The sequence below is a fragment of the Zonotrichia albicollis genome, chromosome Z, assembly GCF_047830755.1.
Source record: "Zonotrichia albicollis isolate bZonAlb1 chromosome Z, bZonAlb1.hap1, whole genome shotgun sequence".
In the NCBI taxonomy this organism is placed as follows: Eukaryota; Metazoa; Chordata; class Aves; order Passeriformes; family Passerellidae; genus Zonotrichia; species Zonotrichia albicollis.
The window spans coordinates 18,303,278-18,326,762 of NC_133860.1; the positions used below are offsets into that span (position 1 = coordinate 18,303,278).

General features: G+C 36.9%; 1 protein-coding gene across 1 annotated transcript in view; it reads left to right on the forward strand.

Moving 5' to 3' along the window:
• SLC1A3 (solute carrier family 1 member 3) overlaps nucleotides 1-23,485 on the forward strand; it is a 63,741-nt gene that overhangs the window by 20,575 nt on the left and 19,681 nt on the right. The window contains exon 4 of the mRNA XM_005488807.4: nucleotides 23,219-23,423. Coding sequence (XP_005488864.1) covers nucleotides 23,219-23,423 — 205 coding nt within the window. The remainder of the gene's footprint in view (nucleotides 1-23,218; nucleotides 23,424-23,485) is intronic.

Genomic DNA, 23,485 nt, shown 5'->3' on the forward strand with positions numbered 1-23,485 from the left:
GATTTTGTGAAATATCAGAAAAGTTAGTTTCTAAGTAATCCTATTCTGAAAAGAATCTTCATTCTCTGGAATCTAACAAAACCCTTCTTTTTATGTGTTTTTCTTTCCCTTTAAAGCCCTTTATTCTTTTTTTCTTTTTTTTTTTTCATAACAATTTTTCTTTATTATAGAAAAGCAAAGAGAATTGCCAAATTCTCTTTGGCAAAGAGAAATCTCCTCTACTGGGAAGATGTGCCCTCCTATCATCCACGTGCCTTGTAATATTAAGTGGATATTATGTGGATATTAAGTGGATTATACTTAGAGATCCCTTTGAAGTAGAGAGTAATTTTCAAGGTGAATAACAACATTTTAAACTTCTTTAGTTGGGTAGGCAGCAGTCAGAAAAAAAATCAATGCAATTCACAAATGGCATATTTAATTTCCTTCCGAGAATCATTCAGTACTGCAAGACTGTACTCTTTCTCATGGGAATAAAATACTTTTCCATATTCTAAAACTTGTGGAAAAAAACTCCTTTCTACACTGAACAATGCCTCATTTAGCATACAAATTGTTTTTGTAAGAAGGATGTTTTTACATATTTGCTGCAGAACTCTCATACTAAAATGGACACATAGGCATTAGTTAATATAAATATAATAATTAAATGTAACTTTTGCAGGTGTAATACTGTGCAATTTTATTCATGTTTAAATTCTTTTTTTACATAGGATAATTCAGTGGATTAAAGTCTTATACTTCTCAAGTTAGTCTTCAGACTACTCAATATATTGAAGGCAAATCTCTTATTTCCTGTATTTTCTGTGGCAAACAAAGTGGATGCCTCTTAACTAATCTCAAAGTGACTCCTCCAGGCCTTCATCCTGATAACATACTTGTTTCTTTCAGTTGTTGAATAAATATGTTGCTGCTTGCAGGAGCAACAGTGCCTCCTAGAAATTATATCCTGGGTTTCCTTTTGTATTTATGCAAGTGTGATGGATGTAACTGTGGCAAAACCATAAATTATGGACTCTGCAGTATTAGAAATAGGCTGGGGATGGTTACATTCCCTTGCCAACTTTGTGATTGTCAAAGAAGTTAGAACAATAAAATCCAACTAATAGTTAATGCACTGTTATAGAAATAAAAGATAAATTGAGAAACTGAGGACTTGTGCCATTCAGATAAACAGTTCTGATGGTTATTCACAGACCTCAGGCCAATAAACTATGCAGGATGAAGTCAATCCACTCACATTTCTTTAACCCTGGTTTCTGTATTTCATGAAAGAAGCATTGCAGGATCACTTTCAGAGGTTTTTAGTCACATTTGCCTTATGACTTACCCCCATTGCCTGTGGTTCAAGCAGGTGTGCAGCTTTCCCCATGAGATTCTATCTTCTGACGTGTGTTTTACCAGGCATGTACTAACGTCTGCTTGGGAGAAAATGGAGGTGATTTGCATACCATTCACCATCTTTTCATGTTTATAGGAAAATATTATTATATGCATGCCTATATTATTTATTTTTGTGGTCTAGACACAAATCCAGCTCCATACTCTATGTTGGGTTTATTGTCTACAGTCTTTAAAATGAGAAAACTCTTACATCACCATTCCCAATGGGAATCTCATATAAAGTCAAAGGCAAGATTATAACATGGTATATGAGAGGAAATGTAAATAACCAAATAAATAAATTCCAGTTTGGATTGTATTATGGCCAGGTCTTAAATATGAATTTAAATATGAATTCCTATACAAACACAAAGCCGACAATTTTGCTCTGTTTCTGTTTTGAATTTGCAGCAGTTATAAGAGAAAAAATATTTTATGTTTTCTCGTTTCATTACAGCTTGAACCATATGATATGAAAATTGCTTTACACAATTATTTTAAAATATAAATTGTCCCTAAAAGGTATATAAAACAAATATATATGAATATGATAGTAGTTCTCATCATGAAATAGCCAAAGCCAGAGAAAATTGCACCAGCAATAAGAGCACTATGCATTAACATTTTTAAGCTGTTATACCAAGATGATAATGAAATTGAAAGTCCAGTCCTTAAAACTGCCCACAAATTTTTTCTGCATGTTTCAGCTATTGACTGAATATAATGCAGTCAGAATGAGGTATCTTTTCTTAACAAAACCATTTATTTCCTGAAATCCCTTCCATGAAAATGGTTCACAAAGAGTCTTTATGAAGAGCATAGTTTTAACATAATGTTAGTGAGAAATATTAAAGCTAAAGAAATTTTGTGAGGGTTATTTGCAGGTATTTTGCACAGTTCTAGACATGGTTCAGTTTAATAGACTTCTTCTCCTTCCACAAAATTTCAAGAGCTTGGAATTTACTTTTACAGGGACAACTGCTTTTAAGTGCAAGTGAACTGGTATTAAATTCCGTGCAATTATTTCAGATATCTTTGTCTGGTAAATCATAGCAAAGCATAAGAAGCCCATTCTAGACCTGACACTAATTTTTGCTGCACGCTGCAGAACAGTAAGTCTGCAGTTTGCTTACTAACATACATCAAGATAGGGAAGGAGAATAGGAGTATAGAAACAGTAAAACCGAGGTCTGCTGGCTCACCAAGGATTATACAGCAATTACAGAACCAAGCAAAAAGCCCATTTATGAGCCCAGTACAACACACTGTGCACTAGACAATACTGATTGTCCAAACTGCTTATGGGGTAACACTAATACGGAGCAAATAAGTCTTAACCACTTACCAGGATTTTGTGTGAAAGGTTCTGTACAAACACAGACCATGGATCCCCTGCCAAAAAGAGAAGGCTGTGTGGAAAAACAGTTTAAAAGAACGAGCATGGAAAATTTACTTGAAAGAAGAAGAGCATTTTAATAGGTACTTTGTATAATATCTTAGTTTAAATTTTTTAACTTTGTAAGTCAAATAATGCAGCTATCGTTTTTGGATTCTGGAAGAAACAGAAACTTCCCTGCCTCTGTAGGGTTTCAATACAGTCAACAACACTGAGTACTGCAGGAGACACGAGTGATTTTGTTTGGGGCAGACTCAGAGACACAGGAATTTTTCCTGAAACTTTATGAAAATGTTCATAGTAGTTACTGCTGCACAAACTATGGAAAGTGTTGCCAAAGAGAAGAAAGCTGGGATTTCCATGGATGGAATCTTCTTAAGCAAATTCAGAAGTGCATACAATGCTTTTCAGTTTTGCTATCAAAGGAATGCAATGGATGGTGCCTGTTGAAAGTAAGGAATAAGGTGTTTATTGTCAATGAGATAAACTAAGACACACAAAATTACTGAAGTAATAAAACAAAGCACTCTCAGGGTTCACAATTAACAGACAAGTGGTAGCTGCAGTTGCTTAAAATTGCCTACAACCAACAAGGGTAATGTTCAAACAACTGAACTTGACATAGCCTCCAAGTCACTCCCTTACCTAAGTCAGGAAAAATGCAGCATCTGGACACGACCATGTTCTACTGCAGAAAAGCCATTTTTTTCCAAATGCTACTTGTGGATGTAAAATGTAGAAAGTCAGTGCTGTGACGTTTTGTATAACCTTAGGAAAATCATATTTCCCTTCTGCATCTCTGCTTTCTTTCTCCTTTCAGATGGACTGCTGGTGAAGTGTTCTTAGGTTTTTTTATAGATATTAGGCAGAAAAAAAGATGATTGTATGTGATGGAAATTTTAGTAAAGGCATGGAGGATAGCTCAGCAGATCCATATAGCTATTTTAATTACAATGATAGACTTAAATTAGGGTGTATGACAGGGGACTGTGACACAGTGACTCAGCCTCCCACATCCAGACAGCAGATGTACACTACCTTCTGTAAAGAGACAATTCTAGAAAATAGTCTAATGTTATTAAACTTAAGATATTAGGTTTTATATTTGCCTTTTTAATGTTGGAATGAGAAAGTAAATGACCCTTGAAGAGTAACTAGATGCAAATCATATCAAATTATTTGCAAATCATATCAATCATCTCAAACCCTTATCCTATATTAATTTTTTTTTTCTGACAATAGCAATCTCCTCTATTATCATAATAAATTAATACCAGTAAACGTAAAGGGCCAGAATTTTGAATTTGCTCATCTCAACCTTTCACATCAGAGCACACAACAGGGAGGGACCTGTGCATCATCCCTTCAGAAAAGGGGCTGTGAAAGCAGCACATGTGTAGGTTTGTTGAAGCAGGACCCACATTGCTTGAAGCCTCTAAGAAATCCCTGTGTTCTCCTGTCTGCTGGCTAACAAGTGCACTGTGGGAAAAGGTCTGTCACCCACTACAAGGCCCCAGGTGCTGTCTCATATCAGCTACAATATTTATGGTAATTTCAACAGATGGAAGGTCTCTCATTCAGGCAGAACAGACCTGTGGAGCCAGTTAATTCTCTCCCAGAGGAAAAAAAAATGAGAGACCTAGCAGTAATTCCCTGTAATTCACTCTGGCAGAACAGACACATAGCCAGTACCTGAGAAACATCTTTGCACTCACAGTTAGGCTGGAAGGTAAAAACATTAATAAAAGTCAGTCTTACACTTCTGTGTTTAAGAAAAGTTTAAGAACTACAGCATTCCTGATTCAGTTAATATAGCTCATACACAAAAACCAAGAAGTAGTTATGCAGTATTTGGCCAGTTTAGCTAGTCACCAGAGCAATGAACCCATTTTCCAAATTCCAAAATTTGGCACATTTTCTGCTTTTTCAAAAATTCTAACTTTTGATGGTCCATAGAAAGAATTTTAGAAGTCAGAATAATTAATACCCACCAAATCAATAAAAAGTTTTACATCCATTTCAGCTTACTCCAGTTATAGGGAAAAGAATTAATAAATTCTCTGAGTAAAGCACTTCTTGGATTGTCAGTGAATTTGAACTGCCTATGTATTTGTATTGGGATATCTCTATAAAGGAATTCCATACACATGTAGTATGAAGCCTGCTATGAGTAACAAATTCATGGATATCCTAAGGGTGTATTATTTTTTCATTTATGGCTTTCTTTTAAGGCATAAAATATTATTTTAAAAGTAACTTACCTTCTTTCAAGGCAACTCTTTGCTCTTTCTCTGCCACCCAAAGCTTTATAAGCACATCAGTAAAAGCTGAACTACATGGCTGCTTTAGTTTTATGCACTTGTACATTTCACGCACAAATGAATTCATGCATTCATATGGATATTTGCATATGCAATTTACATAACTGAATGACAGTTATTTAATTTGAACATTTACATACTTAGAGAAAATAAAGGAAAAGTCATGCTTTGATTTTTGTGTGTCCAAAATAGAGACTGTCTTAAAATGTGGACATATAAACTACAAAGTTAGTAGAGATCCAGTCATCTTGTAAACAGAATATCCTGTCAGGTTAAAAAATCAGTTGAAAAAACATTACAAATATTGATCCAAGTTCAGAAACAGTTTTATCTGAAAATAGCATCTTTATACTAGATTTAGGCCAACAGCAGCTAAAAATATACAAGCACTCCTCTATAATAAAACTGTTTTAAAGACCTTCCCTTCAGTAGATGTATTTCTGTATAAAACAGGTGTCTATCAAGTCTGGCATATAGTCTTTAATAATCATTACTTGTATAGGTACCCACAGGTGACAAGATTTGAATCTTCTTAAATTGTTACACTCTGCAGTTTTAAGGCACTGTTTATTAAGCAATAAACGTTCCATAATTATGTCACATAATCTTAAATATGTTGGAAAAATATTTTTAAATTTAAATTCTGAGTTTAAATAACAGGCAGTTGCACTTAAAAAAATCAGAAGGAAAAAAGGCAGTTTAGGAAGTATTCAGCATCTAGAAACATCAACTTTCGTGTAAAAATTCTAAAGAAATTATGTTCAGATTCTGAGTGTGCTGGCAATCAGTTAGGAAATAAACTGCACCTAGCATTTTACAAGGCATGGAAGCCAGAAAATCATAATGAAATGTCATAAGTATTTATAAAATTAATATATCTTTGGGTAGAACATCTTCCTCAAAAACTGCCATACATCTCAACCTATGCAAATGCTAAAAGCAAGGACTCCAGAAAAGTTCATATAAATAAATATTAACTCATTTCTGAAACAATTTCGCAATATGGAATACACAAAAATCTATCTTAACAAGAGCCTATGGGAACAATTCTAAGTGAATTCTTAGTCAGATTTGACGAAGAATTAAAATGAAATAACAGCAGAGATTAAATTCTCACACAAAATCAGAGTCTGCATAAGATAAAATTTGATTATACCATAAAAGAGAAAACCTAAGCAGGACACAGAGCATTCAAAAGCAGAAAGTACAGAGCAGCACTAGTCTGTGAGAACAGCAGAAACAGCAGGGGTGATCAAGAACAAAGTCTACAATAACTAAAGATAGTAAAACTTAAAAGCTCCTCTAAAATAATTCAGTTTAGCTAGTGGTCCTTAATTGAAGGCTGATTTAAACTTCATTGCAAAATATAAGTTTAGCTGCTGCCCAAAGTATTGAATAACAGGTTGTTATACTTTTATTTAGTTTGCATTCTGCATGAGATTCCAGCTGAATTAACAATAGGGATAACCTCCCACCCACAAAGATTTAGTTTTGCTTTTACATCTTATTTCAAATGCAAAACATCAATACTTTGCTTGCTGACAAAGCAAAAACTATTTGAAAGAACACATAAAAATTAAAGCATCTTGCCTGAGCACTGGTGGACCATTGTAAAACCACATTGCCTTTTTCTTAACATTTCAGTCAAAGGCAGAAGGACTGAAAATGTATTAGGGAAAACTTAAAGCACTTTTTTGAGTTTAATACAAACTGTTTTCTGTTGGTTACAGAAAAACAGCAGACCTGCAACACAAAAAAACCCTCAAAAATATTAAAAATCAGCTGTAAAGTCAGTTACATTAGTTAGTAAACAGAAATTTTGTACAGCAAAATGTCCAAAATGCAAAACCAACTCTCAGCATTTTGAGAATTAGGACACTGAGCAAGCATTTTGTTCAGGACATTGAATACTGAAACTGTAAAGAATGATGTCTTCAATAATGAATGAGCCTGTGATAACCTGACAGGTGAACTAGAGTGGTGGCAAGTGCAAAATAATACACCTGGGAAAGGGAAATGTGCTACACCTAATCAGGAGTTCTCAAGTGGGCATTAGGACAGACAAGAGTTCTCAGACTCACTGCGAGCAGTCCAGAGAGGGGGACAGGGCTAGAATGAAGTTCCAGTGAAAGACAAGGAGGAATTAAACTGACTTCATTTCTTTGATTTGAAAAAAAAACAGGCACAGAAGTTGCTGTAAAAGTCCACAGAAATCATTAATTCCTTGCAGAAGCTATAATGCAGTGGCTAATTATTACTATTACTATTATCTCTATTATTATTACTATTATCTCTATTATTATTACTATTATTAATACTATTACCATTATCTCCTAACTGTATTTCACAATAAAGGAAAAATAGGGTGTCCTAAGAAATAACAAGAGCATGCATTTCTATTAAAGACAAGGAAGTACTTTTTCACGTGACACAATTCAGTTCAATTATGTTAATAGCTTCAAATTAAAATAAAATTAAATTAAGTAAATAGTTTAAAATTAAAATTAAATTAAAAGAGTTTTCAGATACAGTTATCACTGGCTAATAAATTTGGAAACTAGCAATTTAGCAAGGCCCTAGATCCCACTGCTCCCTTGTTGCAGGGATGGCAAACAAGGGCAATTTACTCTATCTTTTTCTTTTCCTCTTAGCCCTTCAGTAAGAACCTGTTGTCAGATAAGTGTGAAGACAAATGGGTTGGACAACCTCTGGACTAATTTTTATCCCATAGTTTTATGTTGGTTTTGCACTCCTTAGAATTTCTTTACAGACTGAAAGTATGTCTCACTTGCTAAGATTTCACCTCCCAATTACTCCGAGGCATTGACTACTGTATAGAGTTTCAGCTTTATGGCACACACAGCTCTTCAAGAACCAGTTCAAAACCAAGGAAACAAACAATTGCAGGATTTAAGAATCATCTCACCTTACCCAGACATTAACTCACTCCATTGGCATGAAATTGGACTTCAAAATAAAACAGCCAAAGCAAGCCACCATGCACTACAGAAGTGGTAGCTCTTTATTATTCCCCTTCTGGGAAACTTACAAATAGCAACAGTGTAAGAGCCATTATCACATTATCAAAATATAACAACAAAGAGCCAGAAAATGTGGGCATAGTTACCTACATGCAGGCTTCTTTCAGGGTTTATCAGCTTTCCCTTTCCTACTCCTTTCACCTCCTCAACTCTCCCTTGAACATGGTGATCCACGTCCTCCTTTCCTACATTCAAATATAGCACAATTTCATCATATTTTCTTCCTTGCCAGTCTGTCTTTGCTGTAGCTGCTTGTGAAAACTGAAAGAATCCAAGGAAGAAAATTCCTGAGGCTGAATTTTGGGAACACCAAGGATATTACTGGAAGTACTTGCACACCAGGAGAAGTAACACATATAATTGTTTCATCAGCACTGTGAAATGTGATAAGGCACAAAGTACTTTCTGAAGAATTGCATCAGCTATACAGATCATTTGAAAACTTGCAGAACATTGTCACTTTCAAAAACATATACTATCATTAGTTCTTCTAGCCTTGTTTTTACTCTTTTTTTTTTGCTTTTTGATAGCTAACCGTTGTTGATCTATAACATATTATTTCTATTTAATTCTGGAAGGTAATTTTTGGATCTACTACATACTGTCCTTCAAACATGTATCTGGATTATAAACTTCTATAAGGTAGATCCATCATTGTCACCATCACTGGAGACAGAGGTACTGAAAGCATTGGTGGAAATTCCATTGCTCAGAATCCAGAATTCCTGAATTCTGAGCAATGGAAAATGAGGAGAGCCACTGTGGACTACAAGGCTTACAGGACTCAAGCTTTGGGTCTGGATTCCAGTAACACATTGGATTGTCTGGATGAGGAGGAAGGCTTCCCAGATAATTGGTCATCCTAGCATTCTAGCCACAGGTCACAGCTCTCACTGGTGGATAATAAGAAGGAAAAAACAAACTCTCAGAACAAAAATCTCTAACAATTTATTGAGACTAGATATAGAATTGAGGACCAGCAGTATGTGGGATTTGAGTTATATGTCAGGGAGTCAAAAAGCACTTCCAGCATGTGCTAGAATTCTTTTCATCCAGACATTCCAGGTAGCGCATAATTTTTTCCTTTATTTACAGGTTGTTTCTGAGTATATTCTATATCATCCTGTCCAGATCTTGAGAAACAAATGTACCAAAATATAAATGATGCTGTTGTACATGGTGTGGAGAATATGTCAAAAGATAATCATTGCGAGTATATAAGAGCTGGCCTCACTGATAGGAATTGCTTTCCTGTTGTATCATAGTTCCTTTCCCTAGTTCTTAACTTTTTGCAGAGATATGGCTGGCAGAATGGTAGAATGCCTTCTCCTTATTCCTATGTTACAGTGTTGTCTCCACATGAATGTCTGAGACAGTCATGAACATTGCAAAGTATTTACTGCAGCCTAGAATCTCCTCTCAGAGTTGCCAGTCTTCCTTAATTGGGTACAAAGTCTCTTGGTGCAAACTTTTTCAAACTCATCTGTTTCTCTTCACACAGCTGAGCCTGGGGTTCCACTTTTACCCTGCTGAAGTTTGGTGAGAAGCTCTGGTGACCCCAGAAATGACTGGGATTGTGTGATGGTGGCTGACCCCAGAAAGCATCAGTTTGAGCTAAGTCTGGGCATAATCTGCCACTTCCATGCACTGCATCGGATAGTTCACTTGCACCTCTCTGGTGCCACATTTCTCCATTCCACATGGCCTTTTTCCTTTGAGTCCCTCTAGGACTTGGTCTTCCCAGGTTTGACAGAATGATGCCACTGATACACACCACAGCAAAGCTACACTAGCTTACCTAAAATCACATCTAATAGTCTCTGCAAGGTAGCAAGTGCCATTTGGATTCCAGAAATGTTTAAAAATAAATTTACAGACCTCTACCTGTCCTCAAGGCAGTCCTGTCTTGAGTTGTCTGTCTGACTGTTCCTCAGGTCAACAGATGTTGTCTTATATATCAAGAGTTCTATTATCATTATAGTGCAAGGATTCCATATTACCAGAGCCTCAGACCTCCTCAATGTCTGCCCCAGGCAGCTCCTCTAAGCACTGACTCCTCCTTGCTGTAATCATCTAACTCCTGTTCCCACCAATCCACTCTTTTATCACGCTGTTCTAATTTGGCACAGGTGTGGCCTGTTGTCATCAGGCCTGCCCCTAATCTTTAGTAATTGGTTCAGCTGCAACTCTTCAGGGGGTAAGATTACATTCTATACTATCCTCATTTACCCATACTGTATCCCACTACAAACAGAGTTTGTTCTTTTAGTGGTTTTGATTTTGAACAAGTGTGCATTGTGGCAAAGCGCAGTATTTCCAAAGGAAAGAGGGACATGTCCAATCAATGCAAACATTAATTCCTCAGAGGTTTGCATGCTCTGTAAATAAAAGGCAGTTTAGTACTCCCCACATTTTCAGCTCCTGCTAGTGTGGGCATACTTATGTCCAGCAAACTAGCAAGAAAGGCACCTGGGATGACAAGCTCTGAAATTTTGGTTCATTGGATTATCAGACACAGAAGTTCTGTGCATTCCTTCTATCAATAGCATCTTGAAAAGACCCTATTCTCTACAGGAGTCTATCAAAGGAAGATATACAAATGATGATCTACAAAGACAAGTAAAAACTACTGGAATAGAGAGGGACTTGTGGGGACAAAAAAGAGAGATAAAACTACTGTCATGTAGAAAGGAAAAGATAAATTTCTTTACAGCTTCACACAGTTGAATAGCAATTCAATTCTAATACTGAGGAATTAATATGCAAATAAAGAGGACTCAATGTTTGTGCCAACAGAAGCTTTCAGGTCTTAATGTTATTCTTAAAGAAACATCATCTCTGGAAGCAAAAAATCAAAGCAAACTAAATTCTGGGCCTCTGGTTGTAAAATGAAGCTCACAAATAGATCCCAACTGTATTCCGAAAACTCAAGAGTCACAATACAGAGAGCACTTGTTTGAAAAATTTTGGGATTTACCCAAAACCAGTATTCCAGTATTTGGAGAACATGACTTCTAGTTCCTGATTTACCAGATCTGGTATAAATCTTCCAGCAATATTCATCTTCTCTACTTCACTGAAGATCTTGAAGGGCTTCAAGTGTATCACAAGTTGTGAAGAGGTTTTCAGACTAAGTACTTTAACAATAGTATTTATTTATATGCCTCAATTCATCGCATTTTCAGAATGAGACCTTGGTTTGTTGTAATTGTATACTTAAACAGGATCGACTCTTTTTTAGATAAATGCATTTTTTCATCCTTAGACAACAGTACAAGTAGCTCCTTACTGGTGGTAGATAAGAAAACAAAAGTACAGCATAACACTAGAAATACACTATTTGCACTGCAGCTAACATAATGAGTCTGATTCTTCCCACCATAAACAGCTCTCTCATTTTCTCCTTACTCACATGCAAAGCTGAATACTTACTTCTGATGTTTCACCACCCACTTCTAACTTATTTCTGAATACTTAGATAAAATCAGAGCTTCTCCAGTGAATATAGTTTCTTTTCAGAGCTAGAGAGAAAGTAGGTTTTGGTCAAGAGTTCACCTAAAGAATGGCTATTTCATTAATGCACTAATTCATTCTTGCACTGAAAATCAGCTTTGTCCAGATTTTACAATTCCATTATGTTTAAATTCCCCAGACTCTGAAAACCAAGTTATAGAATGTGTTCTTACTAAGCCTGGTTAACATCTGTCTCATGGCCAATGAACCTGTGCAAAGGACCATCATCCATTAGAAAATAAACCTTTCAAATTTGATATAGGATGATTACTTGTTTGTTAAAAAAAAAGGTTAGTTTTCCGTTCTGCAAAGCACCACAGTCCAGCAATAAGGGTAACCTAAAAAACCCCTCTCTTCTCTTCCATGTGTTTAGTTTGAAATCAGCTGATATTTTCTTGATACTTCTGACCTGTCATAGAGATTCATATTCTGAATCCTGCCAACAAGCAGATAGTGTCCAGATGGCAATTGTATAGCACTTGAATTGTGGATGCCAAACCCTCTTTTTCATCTGTACTTAGCACTGTAACATCCTGAAAAGAGTGTAATAATATTATTAAAAAGTACTGATTGCTACTGTCAGGCATTCCAGGGTAAGTATTAACTTCTTTCCATTCCCTCCTACAAGTCTGTAAGATGAAGAAATACAAAGAAAAATATGTACGTCTTTGATCTTGCAAGGCTGTAACTGAATCAGTGACCCAAAGTTCAAGAGGTCATTGAAACAAAAGAGAGAAAAGAAGGAAAACAAAAGCCTGTTCACATGAAACTCCAATTCCACACTTTCTTAATGAGTTCTCAGAAGAGCCTTAACATCATTACTGAATTGTGAAAAAAACCCTCCAAATTATAATGACAATTGAAAACATAATAGACTAATTGCAGCTAAAGTAATAACTCCTTAGTATTTATATCACATATTACCAGAGGACCTTAAATTAACAAATAGAAGCTATTTTTTTCTTAAACTTGATTTGATTGTTGCTAATTAAATTTTTTGGGGTGAATTTAGAGTATAGTTAGGTTCTGATTTACTCCTATGAAAAAAAGGAAAAATGCTATCATGTTATGCATTAGGATATTCTCATTTATTATTAACATATTAACTAACAGATTATAAGTGGCATTTTAAAAAGCTACAAGTTCAGAAATTTAATCATATCTATACAAAATTTTTTCTAACAATTTCTGTATCAGGTACCATTCTCTTTAAATAGACAATTATATATGATAAAGGAAGCATCAAATTGTTTCTACATTCTCTATCAACACAGGATTTTTTTTTATAAACAAGTTTATGCGCATTGTTTCTTTTGCTAAATGCAAGTTCTTGTGATTCTTTAAAAAAAGGATCCTAAAGTAGTTTGTTTTGTGTAATTAGTTACTGCTCTGTAGTTTCTAGTTCAAAAAATGACTTAGAGACATGAAAGAGCTCTGTGTATTTCCTTTTGACATGAATAGATGCTGTGTAGTGGCGCACCTTAATTTGTGCCTGAGCTCTCAGAGGAACTGAGGCATCACTACATTGGGTCCTGCACAAATGTCAGCACAGGCTTGGGTATAATGTGTTTCAGGACAAACCTCTGCAGACTGTGAAGCTGTTACACCAAGATCACTGTCATAGAGAGATAACTGAGCTAACTCTTATCACTGTGGGGAGCAGAATAGCAGTGGTACCACAGAGTTTCATTGAAAGCGATTTTTGTTGCTACAGTGCAGATAGCAACTGAACTTGGAGGGAGTTAAAATTATACTTGAAGTGTGAAAGAAGAAAAGTCAGCAAAGATGCTCCTCAGAAGCATACAGGGTGCTTTAAAACAGTACAGGATCAAAAAAATGCAGGGCACACGGGGAGCAATGTAATAAACTAAAAGGTTCGTGAGGAGATGTAAACACCAGTAGAGTGTGTGCAAGATACACCAAAAAAAAACACTATCTCCATGAGCAGCTCATGGGAGATCAATGGGTAAAACAGCAGCAGATGAAGCAACTGCTAGATGAAAGCAAAACAAACACTTAAAACTTTTAGGTTGGACACAGATGCACAAATCGGCATACTATCACGGACAGGATTTATTAAAATGAACAAAACAACAAAGCAGGGCGATTTTTATTATTAATAAACTGTTGCAAGAGTAGATTGTAGCTACTGCAACAACAAAAACCATGAAAAGTTCTTAAGTGAGTGAACTGTTACAAGTGGAACTTCAGATTACTCAAAAAAGCCACATCTCATACCCACCTAAAGGCAACGTAGCACTGTTTGTTTCCAAATTATCTTAGTATAGGTGAATTAACAAACAGTGCTCTCAATGTTTTAAAAATTGTGCTAAAATTAAAAATCCAAGCAGAAAACCAAAGGCTATGATGTTTCCAGATGCATTAGTCGCACACTACCATTGATTCAACTCTTTATTGAGTCACATCCAACTGGGCAAAGCTTCCTTTCAAACAATGGTTGCTGCATGGACTCTATAAAATGAAATTAACTCATGTCAGATCCTAGGGGACAAACATCCAAGTAAGATACTACCATTGCAATAGAGTCTATTATTGGAAGTTTCAGTGAAGAAGCCAAGAACAGGTTTGCCAACAATTCTGAATCATATTTTAAGTGAGAAGGTGATGTCTCCAGCATAGAGCTCTGACCAGTTAATGATGAGAGCAATCCCATGCCCCAAAACCCATGTAGTTTTGCACACAAACAGAGATGTCTATCTCTCTTTTTTTATGGGAGAAGCTTAATTTCCCATTCTTTAAATCTTGCACCAGTCTGACTAAAACTATGTCCATTTTTCTAGCAGTTCATCTAAGTGTCTCTTCAGGCACTTCTAACATACCCAAGATGTAAAAGCAAATTATTTTTTACACTAGACTGCACTACCAGCTACTTATGGATACCTTTAATTTCTCACTATTTTTTCAGCAGCAACTAACGTAAATCAGGAGTGATTTAGTAGAATAAATAGTTTGCAGCTTCACCACACTGTATAGAGCCAGTCAGATAAAAGAAGCACTGTACATTTGTGGAATGTTGTTTAATAAGTGCTGCACATACAAAAACATGTCTGTGAAGAGCTCTTGACACAGTCTGCCAAAACTCAGACCAGCTCTTTAGCAAATTAAAAGTTTGCACAAGTATTTTGAGAAATTGCATTAGGGATTTTTATGGAGCACTGAGTAACGTGCTCAACACCATCCAGAAAGCAAAGGTAATTTTATCGCTTGTATCACTTCGTAGGATGATGTGCATTTCATGCTTAAGGCAGGTATTTTTGGCAATACATTCAAAATAAATGAAAACTAATATTTCATCCTCAGGGAAAAGGATAAAAGTCGCACAACTACGACCATATTTATTTCAGTCTTGCAACAACATGTACTTTAGGATTTAAACTAATTGAATGTGCTTTGGCTTATCAGCTACCAAAATAAACTTGTTTCCTGATTAAACTGAACTAATTTACCATGTTACATTATGCCTTTTCATAAACAAATATACTTATTTCTTTCACTCCTTACACAGAAAATAATCAGCTTTATGTCCAACATAAGAATCTCATTTCCAGGAAAGCTTAGTTAAAGTGTCTGGGCATAAAAGGATGTCTTTTTAGAATTGCACTGTGCAGGTAGCAATAGTGTTTTGTTACCAAAAAAAATTTTGAGCTGCTATTTTCTGTGTTCCTGGGTCTCTGATTCTTGGCTTGAAGACAGTCAGTTCTTTGTACTCTGTTATTACAATGAAGTAACCAAAGAAAGAGAGTCTTGGTTTGAGACTGTCAGCTGTTACTAATCACTGCTCCATGGCTTGCTGTGAATCCCTGCTTGCATCTCCCTCCTGCTCTGCTTAGCACACATAAAGAAGATAAATTACTCCCTAGTTTCCCTTCAAAAAGCATATTGTTTGTCACATTCCAATACTGTGAGCAAAAGACAGAATAATGCGAAGAGTTAAATGAGTATCTCAACAGCCCCGCAGCAGGGTCCTTCTCAGGCAGATGTGTTTCAGGAAATGTGCTTTCCTACTGGTTCTTCAAATGTATCCTGTTTTATTGCAAACCTGAAAAGCAAGCCAACTACACTTTTCAGAACAGAAGAGCATAATCCTGTAGGAGCTTTCATATAGTAATGTAAGCATCATTAACACTATGTAGATGCACTGCTTTATATTGACATGTTTCATTTTACCTGGTATTATACTTCATTGTTATAAATACTTTAGCAAGAACAAGCAGAGTAAAGGGGAGGTTTATGAAATTCTTCCCTGCCCTCAGTGACTCACACTGAGAGAAGAATTTTAAAGGAAGAAATGTAGAACAGTTTTCATTGGAAGGGGCCTTTAAGGTCATCTTGTCCTACCCCATGCAATCAGCTGGGACAGCTTCAGCTAGATCAGGGTACTCAGAGCCCTCTCCAGCCTGACCTTGACAGTTTCCATGGATGGGAGAGACACCATCTCTCCGGCCGAGAGTGTTTCAGCTCCCTCATTGTAAAAAAGTTCTTTTTTATGTCCAACCTCAATCTGCCCTCTTTAAAACCATAAACCCCTTTTCCTGTAATAACAGACTTCACTAAAAAGTCTCTCCCCATCTTTCTTACAAACCTCCTTTATGTACTAGAAGGTGCTTGTTCCTCAGGCATGTCCAACCCCTCTCTCCTTGGTGTCATCTGCAAACCTACTGAGGTTGTTCTCAATCCAATGTCTGTGTCATTGTTGAGAATGTCAAACAGGGCTGATACAGACACCTGAGGGACACCATCCATCATGGGTCTCCATCTGGACATTGACCAATCAAATTATTTTTCCACTGAAATAAGCAAACTAAAAAGAGAGTAAGGCTGTGGAATATACAAACATGGAAATTGTTGGGATAAAAGTTGCTATTGGTTTGAACCTCAAGCTCAGTAACATTTTAACCAATACTTTAAAATGTATTTCTCTGCTGTATTAGAAGGCTAAACTTGATGGCCCAAGAAATACTTTCAGGCACACACAAAAGATTAAGTTTCATAAAGTGAAGCTGTTTTACTGAAAGAGCATTACTCAGTGATGAACCACAACAAGAGAGTCTTTTATTATTCATGGTTAGCTGAAAGGTAAAACTCACTGTAAAGCCACTAAAGATTATTTGGACCTCTTCCATTTATAACATTCAATGATGTTCAGACATTATTGTGCCAGAGTTTCATAAACCTTCTCCTTCTAAGGAATAAACTGTAGCTTAAAAAGCAGGTGTTTGCTAGTTTTCTGCCCCAGACACTTTCCTTCTGCTTCCCATGTAAAAGTTCTGGTGTTCACATGACACAGTTCTGGGGTAATTCAAAACGACAAATTATCAGAAAAAACTAACCCTACAAAATCCAAAGCTGATACTTTTCAGGCAAGGATGGGTCAGGATTGCTGCTGTGGGGCAAGGCTACTCATTTAGGAGCCACTCTTAGCCATTTAATTGGATCTTTGAATTGCATTGCTATATCCCAGCCATGGGTTTCATTAGTCAGCTTGGCTTATTCACGGTCACATAATTTTGGATCAAATACAACTGCTAATTTTCCTCTATTTGCCCACTGTTCTTAACAGGTCTGGAAAAAATTAATGTAATATCTAATTGCATTATCTAAAAATTCATATCTAAACAAAGATTAGTTAAATTGATATTTGAGAGCAATTTATCAATTTATGCAAAAAAGGCTGTGTTTCAGACATATATTTTAAGTGGCTTCAGGAAGTCATTAGCCATATTGAGTTAATATTGCTGAACTTCATCTATCCATATAGTTCTTTGTAAATGTTCCTGTCTTTTTTCTTTGCAATTTTATTATTTTACTGTTACCATTATTAAAAACTCTAATCTAGAGTTTGGGTAAAATTTGTACCTAATCTTGTGAAGGGCCCAAATGTCAAGGCCTAAATTTAACTTTTGTTTTCTCTGAATGCTCAGCACTACAGAGGACATATTCAGCTGCTATTAGAATAAAACTCAAGTGCTTAATCATGTTAATTAAACTTAGGCAATACCTCCACTGCCTTTACCTAACTAATTGTTTTCCTTACAAATTTTCTGTCAGCATATTTTACCGTGACCTTGCACAGTGTTCTTAATTTCCACAAATCCTCATCAACATACACAAAAGGGATTGTTCTCATGGTCTCACACTGAGAGTTTACTCATCACACAGTGCTTGGTGGATGTAGGGGGTGGGAGTAGCCCATTTGAGACTGCTTCATTAGGAGAGTGAAAGACAACCTTAAAGAAACAAAATTAGGGCAACACTCCTGAGTCAACAGTTGCCATTATTGCTGCTCCACCATAGGAGTCCTTAACAAGCAACTGCAATTTCCTAATGAAGAGACCATAAAAAAGTAAACAGGAAAATAATTAGGAATAAAAAGATGCTCTGTTCATAATGTTTTGTGTATAAAAACTTAGGTCAAAACATCTAAAGGGAATTTATATAAAAATCTCCATTGGCAAGGAAGTGCCATCAATTCAATTCTAATACGCTGAATAGGGAAAGAATTCATCATGGTCATAGGAATCCTCTTTTTTTTTGTTTCAAGAAGTCAGCATGTATAAGGACCAGAATGGACAGATTTTTCTACATGCTCATTCAGAACTGCTTCATTATTTTGTGCATTTTCATCAACATGTTGCTATTCTTGTCAGAATCCTGACCCGGAGGTGTTGGGTGCTGAGGAGGTCAATGCCATTAACAACTCGAATTTTTTGTCAGTCCTGAGGTCTAGTTGGCCTGGATGGGCATTTCAGCCCCAACTGAAAATATTTAAAATGCTTATGATTATGCATCAAAAGGCATTATGCATTTTAAAGAAACAAAAATCTAAAAGCGCTGGGGGAAAACAAAACCACAATAATTCTAGTGTAGGAAAGCAAATACATAAACTGCTTAGTTTTGTCAGAAGTTTTTAAAAGGCACCAAAAACATTCAGAAACAGGGACTTTTAATATGATAAGCAGTGGCTGAGCATTTTAACCATTTTCAAACTAAAATTATAGGCATGCATAAATGCATATGCTCACATGCACACCCTCTATTCCCAGTGTCAGTCTTGCTTGCCCCGAGGAAAGAAAAAATCACCCAAAGTACTAGAATCAATCCTACATAATGACTGTTTTTCCTCAGAGGGTTGCTATTTACTTTGGAGTGTAAGAAAAGAGATCCTATTTAAAAGCTACTATTTATGGGCTCTCATTTGTTAGTGATTAATTTTGAAGCCAAATATAAACCCAAGGATTCTTTGCTGACTGGGAGTTTGCACACAGAAACAGAGCTTCAGGCATACCAGCTGCTGACCAGTTACTGTTGTGGGAAGAAAGCAGTTTGCTTTTAATTATGTAATATGTTTAATTCTTCTTAAAAAAAAAAAAAAAGGAAAATACTACAGGTAGAAACTTTCAAGTAGTGTAATAGGGAAAATTAGGCATAAACTCCAATCTCAGACTGAAATAGCTCATTGAGGACATTGGACTGTTCTGCACAAATCAGTTTATTCCATTGATTCTATTGTGCTAATTAAAGGGAGAAAGTATTCTGGTATTCTGAAGCTGTAGGACTTCTAGCATAGGTTCTACATTGCAGTTTTTAAAACAATTCCTTGGAATTTGGTCTTGAACAAACAGATTCAAAGCTGTTTGTCTTAAACATTATCTAAAGAAAACATGCTCAGTGTATTTTATGCTTGATCTTCCATGAGTACAGTACCATTAGTGTGCCACTCTGCATTAGTGTGCCCTGTTATAATCCAATATTACACATAGATCATGTGCAGCATGCTTTTGATATGGATTTGGTAAATCCTAGAATTCTATATAATAGAAAATCATAAATAAAATATAATTGACATAAAAGTAGTCATAATGTTGTAACTACTATATTCATAATATACTACTACTATATTCATAATATAGTAGTTGTTAATGATGAGTCATAGCATCAATAGCTCATGCCAATTTACACAACAGTGACCAAGTCAGATGAGCAATCAAAACTACCAGATTAACAATTCAGAACTGTTAAAGTCCTCCTAACTAGATCTTTTTTTCTCCTTTTCCCCACATCTTTTCTCTCTCTTTCTCCTCTTTTAATTATATATTTATCTTCTCCTTGCCTTTCCCATATTCTGAAATATTTTCATTTTCACTAATATCTTTGTTAAGCAACAAAATAGTGCTTTGCTTTGTGACGCTCTGGAGAACTCCTTCTCATGTCCTTATTTCACACACAGTGTTACTTCCCAAGAGAGAGAAGGGGTAGGTGAAGGAAGAAGACGGGGTAAAAAGCCTGGGGGGGGGCTTTGCAGTTCTGCACACTTATGCCTACCCCCTTCTTTCTTTTCTCCCCTTCCTTCTCCCCAGCCTCCCCCCCTCCCTCCTCCCCAACAGCACTTAAAAAATCATTCCCATTCATGTTGTGTGAGCGCACACGCTGGGAGAAATTGCGGGGGCTCCGCTCCAGATCCCCTTGGCAACCTGGAGCATCCCTGTGCGTGGGGACCGGCGGCACGGCGCAGTTTCCCAGGCCCCCTGGGGAAGGGGAGGCAGAGCAGAGGGGAGCCAGAGGCGCTGGAGCCAGCAGCGAGGAGCAGAGAGCAGCGAGCAGGGTGAAAGGGGCACATACATCTCCCGCAATGGGACAATGCGGGCTTTGCTGGCCGACTGTGAAAAGACACACTGAGGATACAATGCTTCGTGGCGCATGAAAGCTCTGGGGACCTTTCCAGAGCCACATTCAGTTCTAAGGAGTCTTGTCAACATCTTAAAATGCAAAGGAAACAACCCCTCTTGTTTTCCCGTGTTTTAAAAATGGATTTTAAATATTATTTTAGACAATTGTTGTTGTTGGCATGCTGGAAGCTTTTGCAGCTTGCCGAGTTCCCATTAACTGCAGTGGGAGGGGAGAGAGCCCAGCAGGTCCCCAGCAAGGGCTCGCAGAGGTGAGCACTTGTTTCCCCCTCACACAGCTTTTGTTCATACTTGGGCCTGTCATCCCTCTGCTTGGAATGCTTTCTGCTGTACATACCACAAGCAGTCACAGCTCAAGAAGAGAGGAATTGCTGTTCCCCATGTCCAAGCTGAGAAATAAATTATCTGATAGCAAGAGCAGGAATGAGACTGGGCAGCCTAGAACAAGGAGCAATGCACTCCCAGGCAGAGGGCACCCCGGGAAGCCAGGCTGGAAACCAGCTTGCAAAGATGAGAGATCACTCCTGCTCCCTGACATTCTGCTCGCACATGGTTCAGCACTCAACCCCAGAATCAGACCGAGAAAAAGATCAGGATCAAAATATCTAATCCTTCAAAACAGCAATCCTTTCTGCCCCACAGTGACTCCCTGTGACTTTTGGAGTGTAGGAGGCTCAACCTTCATAAGGGGTGAAGTACAAAAAAAAAATCAGGCTTGGTTAAAGCGCAGGCAGGTGTGCTTGCAAATCGTCTAAGAATGACAGTGCTCAGCCTCTAATGGCAGAATGTTGGGAGCTGACTGGTTCAAAATCTCTGCATGTCCAAACATTCCTACTGAACTGTACAGTTTAACTGTTTGTGCTCAGGTTGTGAAACAAGTTTAAAAATGGTCTTATCCAAAATGAAAAAATAAATAGACCATTGTTGCTATTTTGGAAAGGAAAAGGAAAGAAAGAAACTGATTAATCTACAAAAATTAAATTGACTGGACTAGTATGTAAACATTCAATCTTTCACTTTGTAAGTTATGTTTTAAGTGCCATATTAATACTTTAAAAATAAAATTTGTAACAAGTGTCTGAGATATGTGCTGTGCAGTTTGATAGCAGTTCTAAATTTCCCAAAAATTATTAACTTTATTTCTTTTTTTGGCTAACAGCATTTGCATTATTTCATATTTACTTTACTTGAGGACTCTAAAATAAAATCAATCTTCCATCCACAAATAAGAGGGTTACAGGACTTCCTGTTTGTAAAACTTGAAAAGCTATTTGTAACTTGCTAGTATTTACCCTTTTCCTCACAGCATTTCAAATCATAAATGTAAAACATACGATGAACATAATAATACAGTTTTGCAGATTGAAAAGCTGAGTAGAGAAATGAAGGATCAAATGCTTCAAATGCTGGATTTCCATGCTCAGTTTCTTGCTGGACACTTTGTTCTTTCACTACAATGGCGCACACATAAACCAAACAATTCAGTGTGTGAATCTAGTGATGTCTGTTTGCAGCTCCTTTTGTGGGTACAAATCTTACTGACTCTAATGGTCTCTGCCAAAAGGGCAGAGAATGAAAAAAACTGAACTGAAAGCGTAAGTATAAAGCATGTGATTGGTTTCATACTTTGGAGATTTGATCAGAGCCCGGGACACATCCTTGATCTCAGCCACATCAGGGACTAGAGTGCTTTTACTGGAGCTCCAAGTATTGTATATCTACAATAATTTTTAAAACTTCTAGTTTTGCCAGGCCATGATTCAAGTTTCCATACTATTCCTGTGGTCATCTTGCCTTATTTTAAATGCTTTCTCCTCTGAGACAGGCACCCAAAGCAGAAGTTGGTCAGCTTTTTTTATATTTTATATGTTCAAAGGTAGCATCCCTATAAATGTGTAGGGAATCTTAGGAAGTATGGACTAGGCAATTCCACATAGGAGGAGATAATAAAGCTAAAAATCCTTTTCTAACCCCATTTTTCATTCTGCGCTTTGAAAGCTTGATTGCAACAAGAAGCATGAGCACTGCTTTGAGGCAGATGGCACAGCCCTCCTGATGGAGATTGGGCAAATCCAAAGAAAGGAGGAGTGGGACATTTTAAGGAGAAGAACTATGAGGCTTAACTGCATGTGCTGGAAATAGAAAGGGCATTTCGATTTCTGACAGCCATCATGAGACATTCCCTCTCAGAGACTCAGAGTTCTTTCCCTGGCAGAGCTACACCTCCTATTAGAAAACACATTGCAGCCATTCATCAGTGCAATCTGATGAGCAAACACTATAGAAGATGCCCTAGGGAGCACCCTAATATTCACAGAAGATCCAAATAGAGCCAAGAATTAGGATTAATGTTGCAAGTTCTGCAAAGTTTATGAAAGGCTATAAAGGCTTATTCATGCAATGGTAAGGATTTTCTGAAACAGGCTAGCAGCATTTAATCTGTTTTAAACTCCCATGGTTTGAGACAGAGGTAATCTGAGGTTGCCCTTTGAGGATTAAAGAAAACCTCTTCATACATGTTAATTGTTGCAAACATGATCAACATTACTTAAGAGTACTCACTTTTCTATCTTACAATTATAAATTATGTGCAGCACATTTTTCAGACTGTGGTAACTACATTGATCAGAAACCATGAATTATCTCACTGGAATATGGGGAGTGTCACACTGCATCAGACCAATAATCTTTAAGATTATGACAATGACAGTATGAGCTGCAAATGAAGGATATCTTGCCTTGGGTAGTTTTAAGTGTGATCATTAAAACTCTTCCCACAGAACCATTTTCATCGTGCTTAGTTCATACTCTTTGCTCACAACTGTATCAGCTGAATGTCGTTGTGCTTAAATCCACTAGGAATTGCTGCCCTGGATAGCAAAGCCTCAGGGAAGATGGGAGTCCGAGCAGTAGTCTACTACATGAGCACCACAATCATTGCTGTGCTGATTGGCATAATCATTGTGGTCATCATCCACCCCGGGAAAGGTACGAAGGAAAACATGCACAGAGAAGGCAAAATTGTACAAGTGACAGCAGCAGATGCCTTTCTTGATTTAATCAGGTACGGCTATGATATTGCACATTTTCTGTACCAACAGCTATTGTAACGTTAGACTCACAGAG